This window comes from Somniosus microcephalus, chromosome 22 (genome assembly GCF_052327205.1).
Source record: "Somniosus microcephalus isolate GS21.2 chromosome 22, FLI_Smic_1.0, whole genome shotgun sequence".
NCBI classification, from domain to species: Eukaryota; Metazoa; Chordata; class Chondrichthyes; order Squaliformes; family Somniosidae; genus Somniosus; species Somniosus microcephalus.
The window spans coordinates 61,539,058-61,555,857 of record NC_141008.1 but is presented as its reverse complement, the minus strand read 5'-3'; the positions used below and the strand labels follow the sequence as shown (position 1 = coordinate 61,555,857).

The following is a 16,800-nucleotide window of genomic DNA, read 5'->3' as shown; positions in this document are numbered from 1 at the left end:
GCTTGGATCAGGCCTCAGGAGCCCCATTCAGAACTCAAGTTTGGGAAAGGGAGACTAGAGCAAAGGAAAATCGGAGAAGAGCGAGCAAGGAATAAACAAATTATAAAGAGCTTAGATTTAAAAATAAAAGCCAGTTCTGCAATCAACGCACCAAGAGGTAAGGCCTCACCTGCAGTGCTTCGACTCGCACTGGAGAGGGTTCATACAAGCTACTCGCTGCCCCTGTATTGGTGTCACTATCGGAATACGGTTCCTGCTTTGGTAAGGTAATGATGGAAATGCACAACTGAATCAGCCAGCAGAGCTCAAACACTGGGCTCTCCATATCTCCATCACGGCTTCCAGTTTGTTGGGGTTTTCGCCAGGACTCGGTGTCGCTGAGGCGGTGGGGTGTCCCTGAGCCGCTGTTCGAGAGGCCTGAAGAGCTGGGCTGCTGCAAGAGCAGATATACCTCGGGAAGAGGAGCCTGGACAGAAACGATAGCCCCAAGCAAAGTCAGGCTGCACACACGCACATTGACATCTGAAGTTTAAGGGGGGAAAAAAAGCACAATAGTTCTGAAGATTTAAAAACACGGACAATCAATCAGCTTTCCCAAAATTGGAGACAGAATCAAAGTTTGTGACTGATTGTACAACTGAAATTGTCTGATATACAAATGATAACTTGGGCAGTGCCAGCTCTCTGATGATTCAGTGGGTAAATGCACCACCCAGTGTGGTACTGACCCATCCAGACCAGGCAGGTTCCAAGTCAAATTTCTGGTACCTCGCATAAGTGACCATTGACATTGTGCAAGCCTGGATAGTGAGTGCTGGCAGGCCATTTGGCCAAGAGAGAAATCACAGCAGAGCCCGACTGTGTCCAACATATACACACGTGCACTTCCCAGTAGGAGCCATTAGATAGGGAGCATTAGCAGAAACCCCGGCTGATTTGCGGGGGTTTTGCCTCTGCAGTCCAGACCAAGCCGGTGGTAGGGACACAACAACATTTGGCTTCTGTGTACAGGAAACTTTTTTTTAATCCGGCACCGACGTGGTGCTGGTTCATCAAATAATCCGGATCACCGCGCTATAGTGGCATAGTGGTTAGCACTGTTGCCTCACAGCGCCAGGGACCCGGGTTCAAATCCGGCCTCGGGCGACTGTCTGTGTGGAGTTTGCACATTCTCCCTGTGTCTGCGTGGGTTTCCTCCGGGTGCTCCGGTTTCCTCCCACAGTCCAAAGATGTGCGGGTTAGGTTGATTTGGCTATGATAAATTGACCCTTAGTGTTAGGGGATTAAATACGTGGGGTTACGGGGATAGGGTGGAATGTGTGTCGGTGCAGGCTCGATGGGCCGAAATGGCCTCTATCTGCACTGTGGGGATTCTGTGATCTGTGATACGAGAGCTGAGAGCTCCGTATAAAGCAACAAACCCTGTTGCTTAGCAACAGGTTCAGAACAATGGCCACAAGTTACAAGCGTCTCTGTAGCTTAGCAACAGCTGCAGTCACACCCTTGCACAGCAACAGATGGAGGAAGGCAAGTAATATGAAGTATGAACCTACTCCTGAATTTTGCCGGTTAACCGAGATTTCCGGTTATTTAGGTGCCGGTAAATCGAAAGTTTCCTGTACCTGGACTAGGGAGGACCTAAAAGAAAATTAAGTCAAGGTTCCCATTCTGATCATTATCCAGAGACTTCTGCTGGAAATGTGCACGAAAGCGGGAACTGCATCTGTGAAGTGCCCCATGATCAAATCATCTGCTGACCCTTAGGGGAAAATTTTAACGGGCTGGAAGCAGGGTGTCTCAGTAGCGTGTGGGAAACCGGGAAATCTGTGGATTTAAACTCCACAGCGTGCGTCTTTCGTTGCCAATAGGTTCCCCGCCCGGAAGTCGGTCTGATTGACAGGTTTGGCTTCCAGTCAGGCTTGGAACGCTGGCGACGAGGCCGCAGGACCAGGTAGGTCTGATCCCCGACACCGGGGGAAAGAGGGAAAAGGTCTACTCCCAAGGGGGGTGGGGGGGGGGGGGGGGGGGCGGGTCTGTTCCCCGATCTCGGGTTGGGGGGGGGGGGGGGGGGGTGGGGGTGGGAGTCAGTTCCCCGATCCTGGGGGTGGTCCGATCCTGAGGGTGTGGTGGGTGATCTTGGGCGGGTGGGAGGAAACACTCCTACTCCTCCTGGCCCACAAGGAGCGTTCCCCAAGGCTATCCTCGCCTCGCTGCAGCTGCCAGGTTTCCCCGAGGCCCGGGAAACCCGGCCGTCCACTATTAAACCTACAAAGCAGGTTAATTTCGAGGCGTCCAGCCTCATTAACATGTTTAAAATGCCAACCCGCCTTCTGGAAACGGGTTGGCTGCCCGCCCCTTGTCCCACCTGAGTAAAAGCCGCAAGTCGACGGGTTGGAGCCGGCTTCCGGACACGCTTTCATTTTTTGCCCATTTAACCCCCACCCGCACCCAATCCCACCCACTGCCCCACGTTAAAATTACCCCCTTAATGTCTAGACTCACATGAAGAACGGTCACTTAGGTCACCTGGTGTCCATGGAACCATACCATGGCAAGAGTCAGCGGCCTAGAAATTCGACGGTGCCGCTCACGGTTTTCCAGGTGCAAAATGGGCACCCAAGCATCCAATATGGCGGTGGGGCGCGCACGATTATGTGGCGGAAGTGCGCCACCCGCCATATTGGTAAAGGCAGAACATGAGGCGTCCAGTGTCCGTGCCTGCAACAGGCATTAGGTGATTTGCATATGCAAATAGGGGGCCTGTTTGAGACCCCTTTTCAAAATTGGGCTGCCCTGAATACAGCCGGTGCAAACTGTATGAAGGATACAGAGGGAGATTTTTTTTTTTTTAAATGAAAACAACTCATGGATGCTCTCAGGTTCCAGCAGTCAGTTAGAGAGCTGGACTGGTAGAGGCCTGGGAGTAGATCACCCGCCCACTATCTCAGCCAGGGAACGACGCAGAACATTAAGTGAGTGAGAAAAATAATAAGGATAAAATCTAAAATAACAAGAAATACATATGGTAGTTGGTGGTGATGGGCAGGGGGAGTCTACATTAATTTCTTTTGTCTGTCTATGTAATATTTTTCTGTGTCTGAAGTGAACTTCCTGATTGGTTCAGTGTAGGTTCATGTCCCAGTTTTCTGACTGTCTCACTGTTTCTACTGTGATAAAACAACCAGATACTACGAGGATTGAAAAAAAAACCTCCCTTTCAGCCACCAGAATAGTTCCCCACTTACACCCAGGGGAATGTAGAAAAAGACAAGACACAAGTTAAAGATCCGAACTTAATTCCACACCTGATCTGCCGGCTCTCTCATTTTCCACCTCTCCTTCCCGACCGACCTTTCACTCCACGCGCCTCCTGTCCCGGAAAGGGTCGGAGCGCCTGCCTGCCTCTCCTACATTAAAACAGTGACTACACTTCAAAAGTACTTCATTGGCTGTGAAGCAGTTTGTGATGTCCTGAAAAGCACTACATAAATACAAGTTCTTTCTTTCCTTCCTGCCTCAGTCCATCATTCCTACTTGCCTCCAAGCTTCTACTACTTGGCCAACGAGCAACACTGTGGAGATCTACTAGTAAGCATATAAATCAATAAATAAAGTAATAAATAAATCAGATACACAAACCTCTGCGGCGGTTGTACGGTTTAATGTGGTTCCAAACACGGGTAAGGAGTCCTGGTTTGAGGCGATTGTATGGCACATTGGTTACCAAATTAGCAAGGCACTGATTCAAAAAAGAACAGAAAAAAATTTGGAGATCAAAACATTCAACTGAATAATAAGGCCTCAGCTACACATTTCATCTGAAAGATGGCACCTCCAACAATGCAGCACTCTCGTTACCACACTGAACCCTAGATTATGTGCTCAAGTCCTAGAGTCGGACTTGAACCCACAACCTTTTGACTCGGAAGCGAGCATATTGACGAGCTAAGCCGACACTTATTCACCAAAAAATAGGATGAAATACTGGCAAGTAGGTGTGTGTCTGTTGGTAGGATGCGCAATTACCAACATCTTCACAAGGCTCTGTCATATGAAAATGCTGGTAGATAATGAAAGCGCCAATGTATACTGGACCAAAACACAAACATCAGCACACATCAATAGGCAAAATACCGATCCTTAAATCACAGGAGTGTTTCGGAAAGCCAAACGGTGCAAATGAGACATCTGCCACTATTCACTACAGTCAAAACCAGCTTGGGCATTTGTGAAGTCAAGTGCTGAAGACGACTAAAAAGAGTAAGTGCTCCTGGTTGTAGAAGGAATAGCTCTGCTTTACCTTGATTATCTGTGTGAGTGTCTGTGGGGAGGATTCCGCCACTAGGGCAAGCAGCAGGCATCGATGAAGCTCCCGGATGCTGGAAGCCAAGATTGCAGAGAAAGGTGTGAAGGCTCTTCGGTGATCGTTGGTGTCTTCTGCGACAGACAGGAACTGCTTCGATCCTTCCAAGATGGCCGATAAAACTTGGAGGGCACCAGCACGGACCTGACAAACATAAAAATTACACTTCAGTAGCTCATCCCTTTAAACTTAGTTCTGCGGAGTCCAAGCTTTTACCTGCAAGCCACATAGAATTGTTACACATGCCCTCGGGCCACATATAATGTTTAAATCAACATTCCCATCAAGTTGCGGATACGAACAGGTTTTGACGTTCTGATTTAGAATTTATCCAATAATGAAGCAACAGTGCTAAAGTTAACAGATCCCAAATTTGCAGACCCACAAAATTCAAAGAGGACAAACCAGCAAGTAAGAGGGACTACGCTGTCTGGCCTTTGAAGGCCAGATTGCCAGGGCTCGGGGGACACAAACTAGAAACCATGCAGGTCAGGAAAGCCCCAGGCTCGATTCTTGGTTTGTTCTGAGCTAACTGATCTCGGGTCAGTGTGGCAGTAGTGGCACGCCCTGGGCTAGAGGAGAAAGATCAGTCCAGGTTCCCACTCCTGATCATTATCCAGTGATCTCCTGGCTTGGGCCTCAGGTCAGCACAGCAAGGTGAATTCCTCCCTCATTGTTTCTTCATAGCTTGGGATCTAATTTGGGACTGGATTCAAACTACAGGGTGTAAAGGCAACGCAGAAAATAAGAAAATAAATTCCAAAACAAATCACGTTGCTGTCCAACGGAAAGACGTGCAGATCCCTTACCTTTGGTGATGGATCTTTCAGAGCAATGGTCATCAAGGACACCGCTTGTGGGCTTCCAATGCCAGGAGCATCTGCAATGAATGATGACCAGTAGCCATACAGAACTTTCTTCTCTATTGATTTTATAGTTGAAAGGAAGCAGGCTAAAGCCCCCTGGCGGACTTTCCCTTGAAATGATCTATAAATCAGGAGGAAAAATTGTAGGAATATACTTCTTTTATTTCCGTCTCCCTTCTAATATTTCCCCTTGCACCTCCTCCTCTCCTAAAAAGATACTGACTGCTGGATAGCCCCGTGGAGCACATGTTGGGAATTCAGGGGCACAATGCACTAAATCTTTTTGATATGTGCTTTCAGCAGGCATGGCTCCTCGTCAGGAACGCAAAGATGAAAAATGGTCCTATTGATCTTAATCATTAGCTGTGGGGAGCACTCCAAATTCAGCAACTAGCACTCAGTAATAAAGGTTCCAGTGTAATGGCCTGTGACTGACTTTAATTGGGCAGAACAATGCAATGCATTTTTATGCTAAATATTCATAATGAGAAGGTTGCCTTCACTTTGAGCTTGCGCGTGACAGCACTTTGTACGCTTCTAATTCTGTCTGATGTTTAGTCCCAGAAACATTACAGATGTTTTATATAGAAGCGACAGCATTTGACTTATTTGTATGTTGAAACCAAAGTAGGACGTTCAATACAAGAACATTTTAGATTTTAATAAATACCAAACAGATCAATAGAACACTCACCTCAGTTTGCTCTGGATTCCTCCTTCAGTATCTGAATACTCAGAGTCAGAACTATTTATTTTTTTCCAGTTAGGATAGAAGGAATTCGAAGGATCTTTTTCACCCAAGGAAGGCACTGTCCTGTTAGAATAGGTCTTTGGTCCCTGGAGGAGGCCGAGAGTTGACTCGCCTCCTCTCTGCCTCCCACTCTCTGGTCCATGGAGCAGTTCTGGCTGTGCGGTGTCTCTCTGGTCTTCCTTTTGTTCCTCCAATTGTTCCTTCTTGTTTTTGGATCGAGATTTCTTTTTCTTATGCTTTTTAAGAGCAGAAAATTAAAAATATATACTTTAAAAAAAAAAAAACCAGCAACACTTTCTGTTTCTGATTGACCTACTTTCCTTCAACATATTTCCTAATCTATACTTCAGCTTGAATGTATAGGCCACTTGTGTTTTTTTTCCTACCTCTCATCCCTCCTTCCTTGGAGGCTGGAGAATGGTTTTGTGGGTGCAAGCAACCCTCCAAGTGGCCATTCTTCATTTATGAGAGCTGACAGCAAGTATCAGGGGCCTCTTCAACTCTGTGGGATTCATAGCTGGACCGCCTCCTGAGCGAGAACCCTGGCCGACTTTCCTCCTCCCTCGCCCAGGCTTTTCAAAGCCAATTTCTAGTGCCCTTATCAACAAGCCTTGGGTTGAGATCAGTTAATGTCACACAGACCTGGGATCTTCCACGTCTGTATTGTTCAGTTGAGCACTTGCTGGTGCACTTACCCACTGAATCATTGGGGGAGCTCTATCATCACCTTTGGAGCAGAATTATTCAGTAACAACGACTTCAGCTCCAATTTCATGTGTGTGCGTGTGTGTGAACATGCTGTTCTAATTTAATCAATTTCCACTCCATAATTCTTCCGACAGACATCTTAAATAGTAGACGCAGTTGCTGTCAGTGCAGTTAGACTTCACTAATCAGAAAATCAAATCACTGAGGGAGAAAATCGAAGCCGACAGCCTACAATCCTTCCAGTTATTTGCATAATGAAAACTGATGGATGAGGTAAGTGAAGGAAGCCAACTTACTTCTGCCTGTAAGGAAACTGAAAGATCACTTCCTGTTGAAATAAAACAAAAAGTAGACAGCACTGATACTCATAATATGGCCTAGGGCCACTTGGAGCCCACCTGTGCTTCACCTCAAGATAGGTTTTGATTTTTTTTAAAAAAGGTTCTTTGGTCCATTTGATCTCATCCTTCCGGCTCACCCTGCCATCTTCCTACAACAGCATCTCACTGTATCTTAAATGAGTCCAACCAACCATCCTGACAACTTCGCCCAGCTGTTCGCCCGCTGTGTAAAGAGACATTTCCTGACGTCTGTCCAAAACATGGCCCTTTACAGCCACCAGTGGCCTTTTAGTAACACTGGTATAGGGGAAGCAGCTCCCCAGCGAAGTAAAACCAGGCACGACATTGGTTGAAAATACAGGATTCAATTGCGGGACCCTGCTCTCCATTGTCCTGCAACAGACTGGTTAGGGGGGATTAAATACGTGGGGTTACGGGGTTACGGCTTGGGTGGGATGGCTGGCAGTGTAGGGACCGGGTGCTAGGGTTTGGATGATCAGCCATGATCTCGTTGAATGGCGGAGCAGGCTCGAAGGGCCGAATGGCCTACTCCTGCTCCTATCTTCTATGTTTCTATGTACCTGATCTGGCAGATGGTGTATAATGTGAGGTTATCCACTTTGGTAGGAAGAATAAAAAAGCAAATTATTTTTTAAATGGAGAGAGACTACAGAATGCTGCGGTACAGAGGGATCTGGGGGTCCTCGTACATGAAACACAAAAAGTTAGCATGCAGGTACAGCAAGTAATTAGGAAGGCAGATGGAATGTTGGCCTTTGTTGCAAGGGGGCTGGAGTATAAAAGAGGGGAGGTCTTGCTACAACTGTACAGGGCGCTGGTGGGACCGCATCTAGAATACTGCGTGCAGTTTGGAGGCAGTTCAGAGAAGGTTCACTAGGTTGATTCCTGAGATGAAGGGGTTGTCTTATGAGGAAGGGTTGAGCCGGTTGGGCCTATACTCATTGGAGTTTGGAGGAATGAGAGGTGATCTTATTGAAACATGGGATTCTGGGGGGGGACTTGACAGGGTGGATGCAGGGAGGATGTTTCCCCTCGTGGGGAGATCTAGAACTGGGGGCCATGGTTTCGGAATAAGGGGCCGCCCATTTGGAACGGAGAGGAGGAGGAATTTCTTCTCAGAGGGTCGTGAATCTTTGGAATTCTCTACCCCAGAGAGTGTGGAGGCTGGGTCATTGAATATATTCAAGGTGGAGATAGACAGATTTTTGAGCATGGGAGGCAAGGGTTGTGGGGAGAGTGGAGTTGAGGCCAAGATCAGATCGGCCATGATCTCATTGAATGGCGGAGCAGGCTCGAGGGGCCAAATGGCCTACTCCTGCTCCTATTTCTTATGTTCTTATGTTAAACCAATGGAAAATAAACTTGTAAAACACCCCACCGATTCCACATAACGCAACCGGGGTCCAGGAAATGAGAAAATAAATACTGATATTTATAGAGCACCTGATCATGTTTCTCAGAAATGAGTGCTTCACATACAACACGTAACTTTAAAGTGCTGTGCCTTATTATGTAGGCACACACAGCAGCCATCTTGCACACAGCAAGATCTCACAATCAGCACCGAGATGACGGACCACTTAATCTTTTTCTTTGGTGGGATGTTTCAGGCTTCACCCTCATGGTCTAAGACAGCAGCTGAACACTTTGGGAGTCATTTTAACTAAACGGGCGACGGTGTTAAAAAATGGGCAATGTCGTCTTAGCTGCCCATTATACATCCCAACCGGATTGAAACGGAAGAGAAAAATCGGGCTGGGTTTAGAATAGGCGGCCATGTTACACCATCGCCCGTAGTTAGAATTACCCCTCTTGATGGGTTACTGCTTTCTAACACGGAGCTCCAGTGCAGCAAGCGCCACTTGGTTAGACTAACAAAGGCATCTCGAGATTTGTGATGTCTTTCATCCCGAAATCCACGCAACAGCAAGCTTTGTGTTATTGAAAATATGTCATTACCCCCACTTGCTTTGAAGAGTTTGTAGCCCCTCCTGCTTGATCCTTAGTGGGCGAGCTGGCTTCATACTGAGGCAGAGGGGCTGGGTAAAGAACCGCAGGGACTTCAATGTTCACGCCTGGAAAACCGTAGAACATGTATGTCTGGGACGAAACGGACAGAAGAAAAAATAAGACACTTGGTTAGGAGATACAGTAACTGTAGTCTGCACATCAAGCTAACCCTCACTTTGGCTAACATGCAATGGAGGTTGGAGGTAAAACAGACCGCCCCATCATCACAGTCTCTCGGGAGACTGCAAACTCCAGCCGCAACACTTCAGAGTGGGCACACTGCAGGGGTTCATCTTACCCTGGTTCACTCCAATGTGTCAGTTCCATTGTGGATACAAGGCTCCTGTTTAAATCATATAATTAAACCAAGGACGTGTTGTGTGGGTTAAGTACTGGCCAGCAATGATTCTTCTCTATAGATCTAGTTTCTCTATTAACAAAGAAATTGCTCAACCAGAGTCAGGCCATGAATACAATATTAATCTGTTGTTAATTTACATCCATTTACCTTTAAAACTGCCAGGATAGTCCCCAGTAGGTCAGTTTGTGCCACATTCATTCTTCCTGCATTCAGAATGGAATGGATGCCCTTCAGTGCATTTTGCAACAACTGAAACAAGAATTGCAACCAAATTATTTGTCTACCAAAGAATATATAGGATTCAGAATCTCCATGGTGATATTAAGATATAAGAGGTTAAAATGAAAGAAAGACTTGCATTTATATAGCACCTTTCACGACCACCGGACAGCCCAAAGCGCTTTACAGCCAATGAAGTACTTTGAGGTGCAGTCACTGTTGTAATGTAGGAAACGCAGCAGCCAATTTGCGCACAGCAAGCTCCCACAAACAGCAATGTGATAATGACCAGATAATCTGGTTTTTTAGTGATGGTGGTTGAGGGATAAGTATTGGCCAGGACACCAGGGATAATGCCCCTGCTCTTCTTCGAAATACAGGAAACTTTGTGATATCCGGCAGCGACGGGGCCGGCGTGTTGCCGATCTATCAAAACTGCCGGACATACAAAGTTAATGTTGAAGCATACGGAGGTTTTCATCTCCGTATCTGACAACAAACACTGTTGCTTAGCAACAGCTTCTATAGACTCGGCTGCAGCTGCAAGCGTCTCTAGCTGAAGCTGTTGCTATAGCTACAGACCTTGCAGTGGCTGACTGGGAAAAAAAAAGAACGAGATCTAAAAAAACGGCTCCTGATTTTTGCCATTAGATCGAGTATTCCAGACATACAACCTCCGGATAAACCAAAGTTTCCTGTAGTGCCATGGGATCTTTTACATCCACTGAGAGCAGACAGGGCGCCAGTTTAACGTCTCATCCGAAAGACGGCACCTCAGACAGTGCAGCACTCCCTCAGCACTGCACTGGAGTGTCAGCCTAGCTTTATGTGCTCAAGTCTCTGGAGTGGGCCTTGAACCCACAACCATCTGACTCAGAGGCGAGGGTGCTACCCACTGAGCCACAGCTGACACTATGGAGTACAGTGGTATGGTGAGTTGGGGCACTAACACATGGTGCCAGGGCACTGGGAAACAGTCAGTGCCAACATTACTACATGCCAAATCTTAGCTATACTGTTGTAAGGAGGCCAGGAACCTCACCATAAAAATCAGAGCAAGAATCAGCCCCAGGCCACCACTCTCTGGGACCATGTCAGAGACCCAAGTACTGCAGACAGAAAAAAACCAAAATGCAAAACAAATGCACAAAGATCCCCTGCTTAAAAAGTCTCGATAGAAATGCTTTCAGGCTCCCTTTAGTGCCTCAATGGGTAGATGCATCACCTGCTGTGGTACTGGTCCATATAAGCTCAGACTAGGGAGGGACAACAACAAAAAAAGCGCCATGCTTTCGGCTCCTGGTCGCTATCCAGCGACACCTCTTGGAAAGTGCACATATTGCGGATGTTGGGCGAGGACCGAAAGAAAAAGACTTGCATTTATATAGCGCCTTTCACGACCCCGGGACGTCCCAAAGCACTTCACCGCCAATGAAGTACTCCTGAAGTGGAGTCACTGTTGTAACGTAGGGAACGCGGCAGCCAATCTGCGCACAGCAAGCTCCCACAAACAGCAATGTGATAATGGCCAGATAATCTGTTTTTTAGTGGTGTTGGTTTGGGGTTAAGTATTGGCCCCAGGACACCAGGGATAACACCCCTGCTCTTTTTCGAAATAGTGCCATGGGATCTTTTACGTCCACCTTAGAGGGCAGATGGGACCTCAGTTTAGGCTCATCCGAAAGACGGATCAGGATCAGACTCACACAACCTTTGATAACTGCTACTCTTTTTCAGAAGGTAAAATGGTGTAAACTCAGACTCCATTTTTATCTCTTTCAATTCCGGTAGTTGTCCATGGAACTTCAGATCGCAAAGTTAGTGGAGAATATTGGGTTACTAACAGCCATCATTAACTCTGCTAAGCTTCCCTTTCTCTGTTCCTCTCCAGAAGGCACCGACTCCCTGCTGGATGCAGCTCAATTGGTACCAGATACCTGCCAGTTTCTTGTCCCAAGTTGCTGTTCTCTGTGAGAGACACACACACACACACACACACACACACACGCACTGGGACTTTATCCATCTGTGTGCCTCTTGTTATTCCAAACCTTAACCAGCTAAGCCTTTGGTGGCGCTCAACTAAGCTGCTCTTCACAGGCAGTGAAAATTTGGCAAGTGCACTCAAAAAAGATTGGTGGCACGATTACAACTGTGTTCTTTCTCAAACTGCTTCATGCACAACAGGTTGAGTGCACAGTCAACTGTGAGGATCAACTTAACCCAGTCGTGACTTTATGGGGGAAAAATTGGGTTGGTTTGCACCTCTCGTTAGTGCCCCTGGAGGGCGCTAACGGGGCGCAAATCCCCTAGCACCCGGGCGCGGCGCCGCTAACACCTCCCGCGAAATTCAGCGGGAAGGTTAGCGGCAGCCGGTAGCGCCCGGCGCCGCTGATCTCATCGCCGCGCACAGCGCCCCGGCAGTAAACTTCCCTTGCGCCCCCCTGACCTATCGCCGGACGATATGTCGGACAGGATCAGGGGGGGTTGTTTTGCAGCGGCAGCGGCGCTACTTAAAGCGTAGGTGTTGGGCGGCCATTTTTATTTTGGCCGACTGCCAGCACCTGCCCCCTTTCACTTTTTTTATGCGGGGTGCCGGCCGCGATCGCTAAGCCGGCACCCCGCTCATCAGGGGAGGGGGCCTGTAATATCGCGGCGCTACTGCACGTAGCACCGTGAAATTCAGTAGTAGCGCTCGCAAGCAGGAGGTGGCGTGCTTTCCAGTAGTGCCCCACCTCCTGCTTGGGGCGCTACTACTGAATTTACGGCGGAGAGGCGCTAACTTTTTCGGGGTGCTAAAATTAGCGCCACAGTGACGTTAGCGCCTCAAAATGGGCGCCACCCAATTTATCCCCCTATGACTGCTCACTCCTCGAAAAGTTATTTTCTCCGTCAACCCATAGAGCATGACTTTGTTTAATAACAAATTCTGTAGTTAGAGTCCTTGTGCATATCAGCATCCCACATGATACACTTTGGAACATTATTGTACATTAGAGGCTTTTCATCGCATCACGGGCACTTCCCTCAATCTATGTGAACGGAAACATTGTGACCCGCTTGCTGAGTGGAAGTGAATACAAAGCAAGGGAGTTAACTTAGAAAAGTTCTGGCTGTTGAGAGAGCAAATTGGAGGCACTGCAATGGCCGGCTCAATAACCACGATTTCTCACAGGGTGAGCTCACAATCAAAGCAAAGTTCTCGTAGCGAGGAAACAAGTGGAGGTCAGGTAACATCCCCACTGGAACAGAGGGAATAATCAGAGGTCCAGCCAGTCAACTGCACCTCCCAGCAGTCAGCCACTTGGTCTGTGTCAGTGGTCTAGGGGCAGGGAGAGAGGCAAGAAAGCGGGGCGAGAAGCTTAACCATTTATGTGGTGCTACTGGCCTGAGACTGACAGCTGCAGAATACAATGCACAGCTAGCAACACCCATGTTATAAAGCAGGCTGTCCCTGGTTATGAATCATAATCTAGGCGTCAAGAGCAGTGCTTCTGACCATTAAATTGTGAATGTCTTCAGAGCACAGACATGAGCTTCCATTGCTGGCTCGTGTCGGTGATTCCTCACACGGAGAGCTCGTAAAAATTGATATATAGTGCCTTTCTTGACCTCAGGATTTCCCAAAACGCTTTACAACTAATGAAGTACACTTACTGTTGTAATGTAGGAATCAAAACAGCCAATTTGTGCAAAGCAAACTCCCACAAACAGCAATGAAATAAATGAACAGATCATCTGTTTTAGGTGTTGGTTGAGGGATAAATGTTGGCCAGGACACTGGGAGAACTCCCCTGCTCTTCTTTGAATAATGCCATGGGATCTTTTACGTCCATCTGAGAGAGCAGACGGGGCCTCGGTTTGATGCCTCATCGGAAAGACGGCACCTCCGACAGTGCAGCACTCCCGCAGCACCGCACTGGAGTGTCAGCCTAGTGTTTTGTGCTCAAGTCTCTGGAGTGGGACTTGACCCCACAACCTTGCCGTCATGGTGAGGCATCAAGTGGAGGCCAGGTACCTCCCTGCCGGACAGGAGGGAAAGGCAAGAGGGCATGTCATCCTGGCTGTTTAAAATGCACCTCTCAGCAATCAGCTACTTAGCAGCAGAAGCCAAACTGCATTGCAGCAACTCAAAAATAAATGTGTAACTGCGCCCCTAGATACGTACTGGCGATTTACCTTACAAACCGTAACATCATCAACTTCAGGAGCCTTCGGGTTCCTCATCACAATGAGAAAGGTCTGCAGAGACACAGCTTTGTACTGTTCCTCCAGGTAAGGCTGTCCAGGTACACTATCAGCAAGAAAATGAAGCAATTCATGAAGATTGTTAGTGCACCCCAACAGCCTGCACATATCACGGATATAGATTCTCAATTTATAATAAACCTACTGCAGTCAATGAGGTGTGAATTTATTCCTCCCTTTCTAAAGTAGGAGAATCGTTTAAAATGCTTTTATATTATGCTCGTGTTGCTGACAACTTATGTGCGAGGTGCATGCAGCTGGCAACGGCAGGCGAGATAAACCTGCCAAATTTGCTATGGCCAGCTGCCACGAACACACAGGGCCCAAGGTTCCTCGGGCTTGAAGGCTGTTTCTATAGCGGGTCAGGTTGGGGGGGGGGGGGGGGTGGGTAGGGTTGGAATATGGGACAGGTACGTGTCCCACCTGATCTGCATCCCTTTACATAAGCAGAATTGAACTGAATTTTGAAGGAATGATGATCAATATTGCTTGCTACGAGTGCATCCGCTAACCCCCCCCCCGTTGCATACCAGTGAAATCTCCCTCCACCACCGGCGTACCGTGGCTGCAGTGTGTACCAGCTACAAGATGCACTGCAGCAACTCACCAAGGCTTCTTCGGCAGCACCTCCCAAACCCGTGACCTCTACCACCTAGAAGGACAAGGGCAGCAGGCACATGGGAACACCACCACCTCCAAGATCCCCTCCATGTCACACACCATCCTGACTTGGAAATATATTACCGTTCCTTCATCTTCGCTGGGTCAAAATCCTGGAACTCCCTCCCTAACAGCACTGTGGGAGTACCTTCACCACACGGACTGCAGCTGTTCAAGAAGGCAGCTCACCACCACCTTCTCAAGGGCAACTAGGGATGGGCAATAAATGCTGGCCTCGCCAGCGACACCCACATCCCGTGAATGAATAAATAAAATAAAAAATACAAAACTGCACTGCCATGCCCAGTAACTACAAAACCAGGCATGATTTCATAGTCAGAAAATTTAATGCAAAATTCACAGTAACAGGGCTGTGGGCAATGTTCCCTCTAAGTTGCGCACGTGTGTAGATGCGCAGCAGTCGGGAAGGTACCATGCAGGTCACACACGAGCTGTTCCCTCTAAGATACCGCACATAAAGGTACCGCGCACACAAAAACAATTTAGAGGAATATTGGCTGTGAGTTCAAACAATTCTCCAGCTTGACCACTAGATGGAGCATCGCAGTGCTTCTCTGTGGTAAACAGGCTGTTTCATTCTGTGCAAACTCATCTCTTGCCAGCCAACCATGGAGAACCTTTGATGGTGGTCTTTGGAGAAGAACTTCCCTAAATTCTATCACTCCCTTCCTTCCTTCTACCCTTCCATTGCTTAAAATTGCACAGGCCAGTGAGGAAAATAAGGGATTTGAGGGTTTGATGTTTGTTGAATTCTGAATTAACCCCCGTCAAAGTACTTAAGATTTGAAAGTCTACCCAAGACAGAGATTGGCCATGCAGTACACAGCGGCCCGCCGCAGGTCCACATCTGGCTGGGTCGGTGCGCTGAGCTGCAGCAAGATTCCATTTTTTCCAAGCAGGTCTGGAAGGAACTGGAAGAAAAACACAAAATACAAAATCACATCTGGGATCTGTCAGCAACCTTAACTGAATCGAGTTACAGATCTGTGTGCCTCTCGGCACCGTGTTCAAAAGGCCTGCAAGGCAACAAAAAATAAATCTACTTTGGACCACAGTAATGCAGACATAAAACTGGGAAATGCAGGAAATAGGCAGCAGGCCTGTCAGCATTTGCAAGGAGAAATTTGCAGGATGCCATTTTAGCTGGAGGCCCAAAGTAGAAAATCTGGCCCTGAAAGCAGGGGGGGGGGCAAACGAACTCTGCCAGACTTGTGGAAGAATTTGGGGGAGCATTTCCGCCCTATTTAAATTGCACAGAAAATCCAAATTAGGGATGTGCTTTCTTCTTCCACTTGTCCCTCCTCATGTGCCGGCAACAGTTTTGGGAGTGTGCTGGGCTTCCCTGTGACTGCTACCAGAATCACACCAGCAGGAGTATGTCTGCCGAGGGCTCCAATATTGCACCGTTTCTCAAAGGGTCCTTCTGTTCCTTCGGGGGGGAAAATGTAAAAGAAAAAAAAATTCCTACCGATCCAATCCTATGGCTTCCCCTCTCGGAGTACCAGTGTGTCGGGTCTGAGTTTCTGCTGCCTTCACAGGGCAAGAGGCCCGGGAACCTGCCCTTTTAGCTAAATTGACACCATCCCCAGGATTTGGGATGGTGTCACCATGGGAACGTAGCGGTGGACGGAGGTTCCACCCGGCCGCACTTCAGGCGGCACGACCGAGCCACGAGAGTTCTGGGTACCTTGGTCTGATTAGGCCCAGTTCAGATAAATGGTCTCTGCCCGAAACAGTAAGCGGACTTCTTTTTTCAGATGCTGACAGACCTGCTGCGGATTTTCAAAAAAAAAATCCATCTCCATGGCAACACATAAAACTGGTTCGACAGGAGTTCAATAGCATTCATTATTAATATGAACAGGTAAACCAAAATCTCGGCATCTGAATTTTATTTATTTATTTATTTATTTTTTATTTTTTTACTTGGGTCGAATTTCTCCCCTCTCCTCTTCTCCCGAACGTGTTCATAGAACCACACAGCACTGGAGGAGGCCATTCGGCCCATCGTGCCTGCGCCGGCTCTTTAGAAAGTGTTATCCGATTAGTCCCGCTCCCTGCTCGATCCCCATACCCCTGCGATTTTTTTTCCCCTTTTCAATTACATATCCAGTTCCCTTTTGAAAGTTACTAGTGAATCTGCTTCCACCGCACTTTCAGGCAGCGCAGCCCAGATTACAACACCTCGCTGCGCAAGATCATCTCCCCCTCTGGTTCGTTTACTCATTTAA

At 47.7% G+C, this 16,800-nt stretch overlaps 1 protein-coding gene across 1 annotated transcript in view; it reads right to left on the bottom strand.

Annotated features, from left to right (window-relative positions):
- heatr6 (HEAT repeat containing 6) overlaps positions 1 to 16,800 on the bottom strand; it is a 64,888-nt gene that overhangs the window by 23,520 nt on the left and 24,568 nt on the right. The window contains exons 4-12 of the mRNA XM_085964918.1: positions 15,365 to 15,480; positions 13,820 to 13,934; positions 9,569 to 9,670; positions 9,010 to 9,150; positions 5,924 to 6,216; positions 5,173 to 5,350; positions 4,301 to 4,507; positions 3,640 to 3,739; positions 170 to 522 (exon numbers count right to left, since the gene is read on the bottom strand). Of these exons, the coding sequence (XP_085821044.1) occupies positions 170 to 522; positions 3,640 to 3,739; positions 4,301 to 4,507; positions 5,173 to 5,350; positions 5,924 to 6,216; positions 9,010 to 9,150; positions 9,569 to 9,670; positions 13,820 to 13,934; positions 15,365 to 15,480 (1,605 nt within the window). The remainder of the gene's footprint in view (positions 1 to 169; positions 523 to 3,639; positions 3,740 to 4,300; positions 4,508 to 5,172; positions 5,351 to 5,923; positions 6,217 to 9,009; positions 9,151 to 9,568; positions 9,671 to 13,819; positions 13,935 to 15,364; positions 15,481 to 16,800) is intronic.